A 12,952-nucleotide genomic window follows, 5' to 3' on the forward strand; every position below is an offset into this window, starting at 1 on the left:
CTATACAATACAAACGAGAGCCAAGTTACGTTAAAATACCAATGCTAAAGATATTCGATCACATTAAGAGAAAAAAGATTAAGTTAAGAAGGGAAACTTTTTTTGTTGAAAGTTTTGTAATTCCGTATTGGAGCGCGCACTACTCTATCCTTAAAACCTTCCTTCAAAATATCCTTTATCCATGTAAGGAGAGTTTTGCAACTAAAAAGTTTGAGTACTGCTAAAGTAGGACATTGTATATATATCCTTACATTTATAATAGAATCCAAATAAATTTGTCTAATACTGGTAATATCCGAGATACATATATCTGCCGATAAAAAACATTAATTTGGATAATCAACTAACAACTTAATATGCAGAGCAAACTAGAAGCCAAGGAGAGTGGGAAAGTAAAGTAATCGAGTTATATAATTGTCACAAATAAATTAAGAGTTATAGAGAATACTCAATCTTACCTAAAAGATTTAAAAAGAAATTTGTACTGTCGGATTATTTTTTTCTTTTTCATCATTGTCGTTTATTTAAAAAGTAATAATGGCTATGAGGCGCGAGACATATTCATTCTGTACAATTATTATACCTATTATTATACCTTATAATAAGTACCAGGGTGCTTTGCAAGCAAATTATTCACATTGATGATTCGAACGCACATATTTTGTTCTAGGCTGGGCATGTACAAATAATTTATGATAATAATATAAATGTACGTGAAGCTTCAGAAATGATGATATAATTGGCGTACTAATTCATTAAATTTTTACATATTTAAATCTAGATGAAACTATTTAGAGTTATATAAACATTTTTAGTCAATTTCTTAATGGAATAACTCCTTCATTTTGCATGTATCTTCTCTCTTCTCTGCAAGTGTTTTGATTTTTTTAGATTCTCAAATATAAAAGTAAGATAAGAATATTATATTTTTTACAACTGTTAAATCGCCTGATTTTTGACATTGGAAATAGGCAAAAACTAAAAGTTCTAGCATTTATATGCAAGAATCTAGATCTTTTTAAGTTCTAATTTTAATTCTCGTATTTGCAAATTAATGAGAAATTTTTTTACCGAAATTTCTCTTATCGAAACAATCGATAGTTCTATTAAGATTAATTTTCATTCAAAATTCATTTACACGTGCAATACTCTTAAAAATTTACGAATTTATTAAAACCTATTAATTTCTTCTAGACGCGAGGGATTGTCCGTTATCATGACCGAATATCCAGTTTTGCGACGCTCCTTTGACGTGTCAAATTCTTGGCATTCTGCATCTCTTTCTAATCGCGCAATAGAGTTGTGAAATCACGGCATAACGGCGCGTCGAAGATGATGACGATGATGATCGTGAGGTATAATCATTCATCCACCATCAGCTCGAAGTGTACCGCACCTTTCTTCTCGGATCTGTATGAGCTGTATTGGATGTTTTTTGCCCATGCCCGGCACTCCACATTGATGACTTGATTTCCTGCAAAAAAAAACAATTCGATTATATAGACTCATACATTGAGGAAATAGTAAATGGGCAATGTTTTAGAAAGTTAGTCTACACGTAGCCACTTACCTCTCTTCATCCTATAACAGTGCAAGCAAAATTTTAATTTAACGTAAATTTAATAATTCTTCAAAACGTGGTGTCTCTCTACTATTTCATCATCTTCTTAGTTAAAGTTATAAATAAAACTTGCAGTAAAGTCAAACCACATCTACACGCAAATACATTGCGACATGGTTTACACGTAAAAAATGGCACGTATAAAATTTTGTATGTCAATTTTGTAAATCTCTTTCTCATGATTGTGTTATTTTAGGTATCGAAAAGAGATACAAAATTTCAGCAGGAGTATTAAAACAGGATAGTATTATCTCGTGAATGCAACTTTGAGTGAACGGCTGGCCGATGACACCTTTCGACGACCGATACCGTGCTGCAGCACACTGGCTTTTACCGGTTTCATCTGGAGTGCGGCATTTGCTTACGAGTCACATGAACCGGTCAATGTTGGCGGATTCAATGAAAAAAATTATGTATCGACACACAAACGAAGCACGCCGTATACCGCGTTAGACGTCGGAAGGGAACTGAATACCGGAGATTTCGATGACATTTAACTGTAGTTTGAAATTATTTAAAGATATAACGTTTAAAACGAGAGATTATTGATCGTCGATCATTGACTGATTTTATATAATACTTTCATAATATTTCCCATATTTTTTTCTTGTAAAATTGTTATAAAAATGAGAGTAAAAATTTCTATTCATATAGCATTATAGCATATATGACAATATTAACTCACTCGTTGGTCGAAGAAAGTGGACGGCGACGACCGGGCTTAAGTATCCGGGTATATTCTCGTACGGATAGTAGAATCCTGGAAAACCATGACTACCCTGCGGATAGTAGTTTAATTCACCGATGCTCTCAGTATCGTGAGGATTTTCACCTTTGCAGGATACCCATACAGTGTTCAGCTGCAAATCAAAGAAAATATGAATATATTAGATATATCGATTCGATATTGCTACAGACTCTAGAAATATGATATATCAGAATTCAATCCTATCAGTAAAGGGATTGGGTGGAAGGTAATCTTCGCAATCTCCAATTGCACTCGTATATCAAATAATTACTTCGCGCGAGCAAACACACAGGTACATACACACGCGCAGATTTACAATTCTTATCCATGTTGTTTTGTCACGAAATAAACAGATAACGCGTCTATTAAAAAGGCAGTCTTAAAAAAACTGATCGACAGCAAAAGATAAAATGAGCGATATAAGATAATGAGCTTCATCAAACACGTCTATCTTTACTTCTTTCTTGTTTCTCGCCCTGTTGTCAAGCGCGAAAAGCCTCAAGATCTGTATCTACTACTCTTCTCCTTATTTCCCAATGTTCGGATTACTCGCGGCGAGCGCTATAAATTAACAAACTGACGGGCAAAGATTACGCGAATCTAAATCGAGCCCACTTTCCGAATTTCGTTTAGCACAGATGTAATTTATCGACTGATATAATTGACTGACCGACTAACTAACCCATGAAGCGTCGACTGACTTTATGTACGAGACTAGGCTCTCTGGCATCTCGGCCGGCAAGTCCTCGGTATCGTTGTAGTACTCGGGAACCCATCCGTATATCTGAAAAGCAAGAATTTATGTAGTCGCGTAATGATGTAAGTAAGTTTGCTATCGATAACTCGGTCATAAAAAGATCATATACATTTATATTTATATGACTTACCCTGTTCAGTTTGATGAAGATGCAAGGTGCTGAGTTGTTGAAACCGTATTGCTGATCCGGCGCGCATGGTCCCCAATTGTTCACGTCGACTGCACACACCTTTCTAGGCTTCGGTGGCATGGTATAATTGCAGATTTGTTGGTTCGTACCGCCGTTTGGCAAAAGCGTCGAATTGATGTATTCTATCAAATTCATGGAAACGTGATTAGTTCAATTTATAATACAAAGAACAAGAAAACGTCTCATATATATATATATTGTAAGTATTATAATATATCGAGATGTTATAATATATTGGAATAAACATTTAATAATGTTAGTTTAAAAAGTGTTTTGTGTATATTAGTAATACGTCGATGGGAGACTTTATTAAGAATATTACTCACGTTCCAAGAACGTGTCCAAGAGATTCGTCCATTTCTGTACTTCGGTCTCGTTTGACGCGCTGTACCAGATAAGAGATCTCTCATCTGGATTATCCGAAATTGGCCGAAATCCCAAGCCTAATAGCAAATAGTGCGATTAAAAAATTCAAACGGTTAAACGTAAATTTGTTTGCGTGTTATATAATGGGGATCTTACCTGGATTGGTGCCTATGAGACTGCTACTTAGAGTCCACTTCGGTTTCTCGTAGCTTAATGTCGCGAGCATGCCCTTCATGCAAATACTGAAGAGTATTGCCAGCCCAGCATAGAAACAAGCGTAGAAAATAAGTGTGTAGCCTGTAAAAAAAATGTTGTAAATTTTCTCGCATTATTATATACTACCTATCATCATATAAAGATATAAACTAAGTTAAACAAGCAAGGTGAATTATTGGATTGTAACATATATTCGTTTCATTTGTTTAGTGCTTAATAACGAACATATATTTAACTCATATTATTAGAAACATTAGAAAAATGGGACAGATATATGTTGCAATCCAATAATAAATGGACGATAATAAAAGTGTTTTTCGATGATAGACTTTGGGGAAATTGATCTTGGCAGTCCATTAGCAACTCTGGCAAGTGGATACAACTATGTGCAACGGAAACATTTCCTTCGATAAAATCAATGACGTCTCTTCCCAATTTCGTAAGAAATAGGGAGGACAGAGCGGGATTCTATCTATTTTTACACGTCCACCATTGACGCACCGTACAAGCGCCGTGATCTAAATATTCATCGCGCGGATATACGTGTATGTGCGTCGAAAAGCCGCAAACAACTCAAAACTATGAAGAAAGCTCACGGGTAACACATCTTTTCCTATTTCCTTCTTTTCTTCTGTCCTTCGGACGGACTCACACGTACCGTTCGACGTCACCGTTCTGCAGCCTACTTCGACAACTTATGCAACCATGCGAAAGTTTTCATCATTTCGTTGATCGAACGGAAAATATTTCAAGTATAGGGCACTGTGCCAACGCGCGCTCTAAATATAGATCCTTTTTCAGAAGCATCGTGAGTCGTAACGGGTGGCCAACCGTCGTGCCATGTTGTTATCAAATTTGTGTTTTATAATTAGTATATTTATAATTATAAATGAAGAAAACTATATTAATTCGTAATAGTGAAAAATCTATATTTTGAAAAAATTTAAATCTGTAACTGTGAAAAGCTATATCTAGGAAAGAATTTTCTTTCTGATCTGAATATTAGATTACTGAATAGATTGCTTCTGTTTGTCGATATTTCTTAGTACGGGCGCAATCTTATCATACAAAATTTTCGCTGTAGACGTTATCTGTACAGCATAAAGGAAGCAGAACAAATTAGATATTTCTAGTCGATTGTCGATCGGGCATTCGGGGAAGATCAGATAAACGTCTAAAATAGATGCATAAGTTCGCTTTAACCAATGTTAACTTGATTATAGTACAACAGGCGCAGCAAAAAATATTTGTACAACACTTGGCAAAGATGCAGTGAGTATTCGCACCTGCTAGCTAGCTCATATGTCACTTTAAAACATAGAGAATTGTCATAAATAATACTAGCAATGTACGGTGTCATTTCTAGTGCTGCACATTAACTCCTTATTTTACGTTTATCTTAAGTATTCTGCTAGGTTTTTGTTTTATATAAGAGAAAAATAACTAAAGTTTCTGCAAATTAAATTTTCATAGAGCAAGAAATCAGATTATAATAAGAGAACATTAAAATAGAATAATCCTAACTCTTGAATGATTACGTACACGGTATTTGTCATCGAACGTCTACAAAATTAATGCGATTTTCAAGCGGCCGCTTATCGAGCTATTCTCTTATCATATCTCCTTCGCAGTGTCGATGTTAAGCATTTTAGCTTAGATTTCACGAATCGTTCGTGATAACTTTTCCATCGCGTAATTATTTTCACCGGTATTATAAACAAATCCGCGATACAATAATTTCGATAACGACGCGTTATCGGGATTAGCTATTAAACAATCGGACGACATTTTTTATCAATATAACAAACAGTTTCAGCCTCGATTTTACATCTGTTGCCTGTTTTCTTTTTCATAAGTAGATCACCGGACACGGAATGCGCTTGCGATAGAAATAACGTGCAAGATACCAAGAAAATTATCAGCTGTTGATTTTCTGAGCGTCTTAAGTTATACGTACCTCATAATGTGCTAACATATTGTTCATACAGATCTAAGTAACACAGTAAAGCTGGGCAACGTAGATTAAGTATACGTTAATGCGCCAGATAAGTTTAAACAACTCTCGTTGCACAAGATGGAGCTTTTGGCAAGAAAGGATGTTAAAGCACATAGTAATACTAATAACTTCGTTAATGCGTGCAGCTTAGCATGGTAGGCGAACCATGACCTTGATACTTTTCCCAACGGAGCCCTGCCGATTCTAGACCGGTTTTAAACGCGCAAATGAATGTGGGCCTTCTATTCATCACGACGGCGCACGCTGACGCACTCTGCAAGCATAACGATATCGTCAGACGCGTCTGGGTTGCTCAGCTTCGAATAGACGAACGTAATTCCTCCTTCATTCAATGGACTGAAAGTGAAAATCGCACAAAGCGGATTAAGCGTCGGCAATCGAGCACATTTCGGAGCACTTGAGGCCGCGGAGAGATATACCGACAGAAAGCTCCAGATGAATTTGCATAGTGCGGCACGATAATGCGCGCGATCACACGTGATCGGCACGTTATCACCCGGTTGTTGATCCACCGCACAGCGCTCGTGCCCTCGGTCGCGATGATTCGCAAGAAACCAGGAAATCGTGTGGCAGACATCGCTGCGCCTCAAAGAACCAGCTGATATCAGGGATTTCGATCCAGCTGGGTAAATAGCGCTCTACTTCTCCGCGCGATAGCGACCGAAAAACAAAGAGCGAGGTTCACTCGGAACTATCGTGCTGTCCATCATGGAAAGAGATATGCGACAGAGCAAGGCTTTGGGGATTCCATGAATGTCTGACGCGCGAGCTTCATTGTATCTGCTCATGCTCGTTTCTGCTCAATTCAACAGTTCGAATTAAACACCTGTGTCGATAGAGAAATCTGCATGCCACTCTCGCTCGGTGCTCTCTGGAATAAAACGTGAATAGAAATCCTTACGGAATAGGAGATATTTGTACGCACGAGTTGTCTCCTTCAAGTGCGAAATGTCCTCGACAAACTGTCCGGACTCTTCTGGCGATTTAAATGCCGCGCTGCAATTCTCACCGCATTGAAATTCAAGCGTCAAATTGCTCCGGCTTTAAATACCGTCTTTTTTATATTTATTGTTCGCTTGGCACTCATTAGCCACCCGGAAATTTAGCGACACCGAAGCCGCGTGAGAATTGGTTTGGTTACGGTAAAAATTTGCCTGCAGAATGGTACAACGTTAACGAGATCATAAACTGCAATACGACACACAGCAATATACTCGTCAAATTACGTCTTATCATAGGTGCATGCAACATACGCGCATACTGTACAATATCAGCTTCATGAAGAATTCTCTGTAAAGATTTTCAATACATCAGTGACAATAATTTTATATCGTAAGCGGAATACCGTTACACTTAACGTCACCGTGTAAAGTTCAAGTAGTCAGTGATTACATTAATTAAAATTGTACGAAGCAATGAATCTCGGTTTTATATTCAATAGTTTTCGAATTGTGTCTTACGACGGCAGTATCGTAAACATGTTTAGAACGTCGTCTCGGTATAAAAAGCGAAAAAAGACTCGTTTGTCGCGAAACATGTGTTGAATATCTCTGTCGACCTCGTGCTGATCCACATTTCACGCATACCCGTAAGGCAAAGGGATCAGATAACCAGAAACACATGAGAAGCGATTCGAACGCATACTTGGCGTATTTAAACTCATTCGCTCGATTGACCGCGCTGTCGGAAAGATATTTTGCCTGGAAAAGAGACGAAGAGCCTATAACATACATGCGTACATGTACGAAATGTAAATAAAACGAGTGTTGGTACTATAGTTATCGATAATGCGGTCGTAATAGTTACGTATTCAGTCGAATGTAAGGAAACACGTGTCTCTCTCGTGAACATGCCGTTCGCGACTGGTTCCTGGCGAGGAGGAAAAGAATGTAGCGCGTTCACGCGCGTGACGGCACGGTGACGTCAAGTTAGTGAAAAAAGATGATATTTGCAATACTATGCTCGAATTATCTTGTCAAGAGGATCTTATCGCTCCTTGAAAAGCGATATTTTCCTAACGATTGACACTGCCTGTCGCGTAATTTATACATCATAAATGTTACATTACGTTGCGCTCATCGATACGTATTCGTTAACTGCGAGGAATAACATTCTTTCCGCTTCTGTCTTAGGGAAATTTACGTTTACACAATGATTTCTTTTCTTTCGGTCTATTCGACAGAAAAGCATATTCTTTTCGAACGTCGAAAAACATGTTTGAATAGAAGTTCGTCGTTCATCATTTAAAAATTTGTTCAGTTATGCATGAAGCATGATAACTGCTTTAACTGCGCTTTAAAATGACTGGTCGTTAAGTTCTTTAGCCTAAATCACTTAAGAACTCGAGCGGTTTAAGCGTATGGAAAAGTATTGTAGTTATGGCATTATGTGTCTTTTATAACTATAGTTATAACACACGGAGGAACTTTAATTGATGTCTCAGTGTTATGTGTACAAGTAAATAAAAAGTCGCAGAAAAAAAGAAATAAATATCTAATTTGATGGTGAGACGGCGTCTCGTTAAAAAAAAAAAATAACTAGTTGTAAGCGAGAGATTACTTAAGCATACGAGCGAGGTGTGCAATATCGCATTAATCAGCAGTATCACGATCATTATGTATAAAATTGATGCAACGTGCCAAATCAACAATGAAATTATTAGACTGCGTATAAAAATGTGAATGAAATCGCAGGAATTTTTTTGGTGTACGTCTCGCACATAAAACACACGTCGCGATCGACGTTTCCTCGGTAGAAAGCTCGTCGCGTTCAACGTCTCGCCGATCTAATGTATGCCATTGCGTAACATTGTCGAAGAAGACGTATGTGAAATCAATGTTACTTTTTAAAGTCAAAAAATTCCCGAGGTCAATTGATTCGAAAACGGCACGTTTTCTTTTAATTATTCTTCCTCGGATGACATGATCAAAAAGCTTTCTCAGAAACAAATATAATATAAAATATATGCAACATTCAGTTATTATAATTATATGCACATTATAAGTAATAAAATATAAAATTTGATTATTAAAATAAAGATTTTCAGTTGTTAAGTGAACAAAATCGGAATTAATATTTTTATTCTTTAGCAAACTTTTGCTAAGAATGATATCAAGCCTATTCTAGTAAATTAAACATTCTTTAGAAGAGAATTGATGTAAATTCGCCGTAATTCACTGATATCTTCTCTGAGAAGCACTTGAGTGCCATTGCGTACATTATTTTTAGCAGTTGGCATGCTTGCAATAACGTTTTCGTATTTGAAACGGTGCCCTAAACGACGATTGGATAGTATCTCTACATCATTCCAATATTTCTCAAGTACTTTACGTTCTATAGTTAATTATCTACCACTTGAATCCAACAAATCATGTGCAATCAAGTGATCGAATTCTAAATATTAATGTCAATCTTTGTTAATCAATTATATTAATCTTATATTGATATTAGTCTTATATTAATTACCTCTTTATTCAATTACATCCAATCTTAATTCTGAAAAGAGAGCCAAATTGCGAGAATACGGAATAATGGATAAGCAAACACGTATGCTTGCTTGCGGCTCAAAACTTCATCGAAGAGAAAACTAAAGGAATTAGAAAATCAGTAAAGACCATGAAAAGATAAAAACCCTCACAAATCATTCTAATCGTTGATTATGCACTAATCGTTAACAGGACATAGCAATTGTCTAGTCAGGTGCAGCAAAGTTTTACGAAGGCATGAAAAAGGCGGAGGATTATGAAATCATGAGATGCATGAATATTAAGTGTATTTTTGCAATTTGCGTTTCGTGGCATTCTACGAAATCTGTTGACGCATAATATCATTAAAAGGAACATCGTTGGTATAATCAAGGAAAATCGTTGATATTATTAAAGGAAAAACGTCTGCGCAGTTGTCGAACGCAGAATTTTCATTAAATTCGTTGAACGGAATTCTGCGAGTTTTTAGAATTAATGAAATTTTATTCGAAAAAGACGAGCGCACGTCTCGGCATCTACTTGGCGAGCGCATCAGTACATTCGCGTACGTTCGTACTCGCAGCACGATTGACATTTAAGTCTTGAGATTTGGAGTAAAGGCAGCGTGCGTCGGGACGGCGAAGTAGCCCCTTCGTCGTCCACTATGTATTACCATCACCGATACTTATTTCCGGTGCTCTCTCGCGTTAACCGCTGCCAAAACGCGAGGCTCAGGGTCGGCTGCTTTTAAGCGGTCGCCAAGAAGTCTACGTAAGACATTCCCGATACGTACACATATGTATGTATATACACTGACGTTCATAATAATAATAATAATTTTTTAATTAATATCATATCATTTTACATCTTACTGTAATACAATAAAAATCATTTAATACACGTGTTGTAATCAAGGCTAATCCAGATAATTGAGTTTTGTTTTATCGATCATTAAATGATCCAGCATTGCTCATTGAATATTAAATTTTAATCAGAAATGCGATAAAACTGAGATTTTTATTTGCGATATCACATTCTCGTCTTATGAAAAAGCATTCTGATTGGGACATCACTGCTTTGAGATCTAGTTGCTCGCGATAACGATAATGCCGTGATACGATAATGCGTTTACTACTCGCGATGTTTGTATTATACTTAATCCTTTCGTTCTTAAATCACTTTATCAAGAAGAATTGCAAGTTTGTTAGAAACTTCACGCAAAAATGATATCTGTAATAACCTCGGTTAAAAAATTGTTTAACTTTCCAAAAGTTTTGTGTAAATAATTTCTGATAAGTTGGTAATACAAATCTGTTCAGTATCTAGTAAAATCAATAATATGATGAAATAGATATTGCTGAGTTGAATTAAACATGTCAGATCTATATATTCACGTCATACGCTTAATGCTGACTATGGAAACCTGATTTTCACGTTGACATTCGTCGTGGTTTTGATGTCAAGGAAATAAAACTCAATACAAGAACACAAGTTTGCTAAATATTTGTGCGTGCGTGTATGTATGTATATATGTGTATGTGTATGGTTAATCGTACGCAATGTAGATATAGCTCTTGCAAATGTTTTGAAAACAAACTAAGAAATAAAAGTATTCCGTATATGTTTTTAGCAAATCAAATGTAAAACAAAGCAGAGCAAAAGTCAATAAATTACGTTATGAGATAATGAATAATGTTAATTCTAACTGATTACAATCAACGATCAAAAGCTCGTCTAGACATGATGTATGATAGTGCCGTTATACTCTCGAATGAATCACTGTAGCTTCCGAGAAAAATTAGTCGTCACATTTTTGAGGAGTAAAATTTCTGGTAATTCATAAATAACAGTGTTCATTGTAAGCAAGGACACATTAACACGTTATCGTTACTTTTCTCATATTTGAGTAATTCTTTCTATTTTTTAAAAAGAAAACGTAGCCTTTGAGAAACAAAGCCTATAAAATTCTCGATTGAATCAAAATTTGCTCAAGATAAAAGTTTGAAAGTTGATTACCAGATTTCTTTCACTGATATCGGTATATTCTTGACTTATACTTTCGAAAAGAATGTATAAATAATTTTAAAATTTTGACATTGGAATGTAAATTATTCTGAATCTTGAAAAATCTTGTATTACAAGCGATGTCATCTGTAAATAGAAATGGAACATTTTGGGAAAATAAGAAAGTTTCCTATTTTCCATAAAATAAATTCCTTTCATTTTAGGTGTATTAGGTGTAAATACTGCTGATCGCCGGGATCTCCTCAAGGGTATAATTTTAAACTATCACAACCTCTTTCAAAAGAATTATACAAGAAACTTGTATAACTGTATAATGTTGTTAGGACTCTCATGAGACTATATAACAAATATCGTACAAACCGATACCAAAACTTACCCCATTTTTTCGGTGGATGACCGCAGTACGTTCCCTCCTGAGGGTTGTAGATGCCGTCGCGGAAGATCTCCCAGCGCGTTCTGGTATCAGGTACTCGCATGTAATCGAACTCATAGGTACCATTTTGCACTTGCTTGCCGCGGACGCTCATTGCGGCGATTACTTGCTCTTTGGTCGGCCGATCGGCAGGTAGACTCTGTAAGTAGGTAGGCCGGTCTTGTCAACCTTCGCGCGCCGAGCAACCCGTGCAGACTGATACGTGCGCGATAGCGGGGACGCACGACGCACGACCGTACCGCGCTCGCCTGAACTGGGAGAGTTTCGCTCGTGGTGACGATACGTAGGTAGCGAGCGTGCGAAAAACGGGCGGCCGTCTCGTGGGGGAACGGCGAGTTGATCGCGCGGCGCGATCCGTGATGGCCGGGTGTCCGTTCGCGGGAAGCATCGTCGAGAGCCACTCTCACTTGCTCGTTTACTTACACGAGCGAACGTACAGTTGTTTAGTAAGCTTCAGATAGTTATCCTTCTACTTATCTCTCTCTCTCTCTCCTCTCTTATTTATCACTCTCTTCGTTTCCGAGAATTACTGCGCTGGCTGGTTATAACAGGCAGATACAATATATATGTATATGTGAGTGTGATAAATCTTAAGAAATATTACGATATATGATGGCACATACCTGGTTTGGATGATCTTGCATTACCGCACTTTCACCGTAATGGTGGATGGCGAAGACTTAAAACGCGCAAAGACGGTCTCTGCGCACTCCTCGGGTACAAAGTACCCAAGTCGCCAACACGAGACCGCGATATAACTGACGTATAACAGCGATTGTACACAGTTACGACGAACATTTTATGAGACGCTTGCACGTAATGCTTCGTACATAGGAACCACTTTCGAATGATAACACCGTGAAAAGTGTACGGAGCAATTTAAATGCGACTCCTCGCCCTCCTCGGATTCTGTAACGGACCGCGGTTCGAGATATATCGAAAGAGTGATATTCCGATTCTCGAAGTATCCGGTCCGTGATTGCGTGAAGTTTTGAATATTCAGATAAATCGCGTGCGAATAGTTGCAACTTTAAAAATTTTTTAAGATGGTAACGTAACGTAAAAACGAAATATTTACAAATAAAATTTATTTATAAATAAAAAATCTGAAAGTA

General features: G+C 37.0%; 1 protein-coding gene across 2 annotated transcripts; it reads right to left on the bottom strand.

Annotated features, from left to right (window-relative positions):
* Positions 1-495: 495 nt before the first annotated feature.
* Positions 496-12,883, bottom strand: LOC105276175 (sodium/potassium-transporting ATPase subunit beta-2). 2 transcript variants are annotated; one of them, XM_011333572.3, is made up of 9 exons: positions 12,461-12,883; positions 11,781-12,375; positions 3,839-3,979; positions 3,643-3,759; positions 3,257-3,438; positions 3,052-3,153; positions 2,307-2,481; positions 1,571-1,581; positions 496-1,474 (listed from the first exon to the last, which is right to left on the bottom strand). In XM_011333572.3, the coding sequence occupies exons 2-8, from the start codon at positions 11,929-11,931 to the stop codon at positions 1,577-1,579; spliced, it is 873 nt and encodes a 290-aa protein (XP_011331874.1). In that variant the 5' UTR covers positions 11,932-12,375; positions 12,461-12,883; the 3' UTR covers positions 496-1,474; positions 1,571-1,576. The 2 variants fall into 2 exon arrangements, with proteins under 2 accessions (XP_011331874.1, XP_011331873.1); XM_011333571.3 differs by lacking the exon at positions 1,571-1,581 and having other exon boundaries at positions 12,461-12,879.
* Between the last annotated feature and the right edge of the window lie 69 nt (positions 12,884-12,952).

The sequence above is a fragment of the Ooceraea biroi genome, chromosome 9 (genome assembly GCF_003672135.1).
Source record: "Ooceraea biroi isolate clonal line C1 chromosome 9, Obir_v5.4, whole genome shotgun sequence".
NCBI classification, from domain to species: domain Eukaryota; kingdom Metazoa; phylum Arthropoda; class Insecta; order Hymenoptera; family Formicidae; genus Ooceraea; species Ooceraea biroi.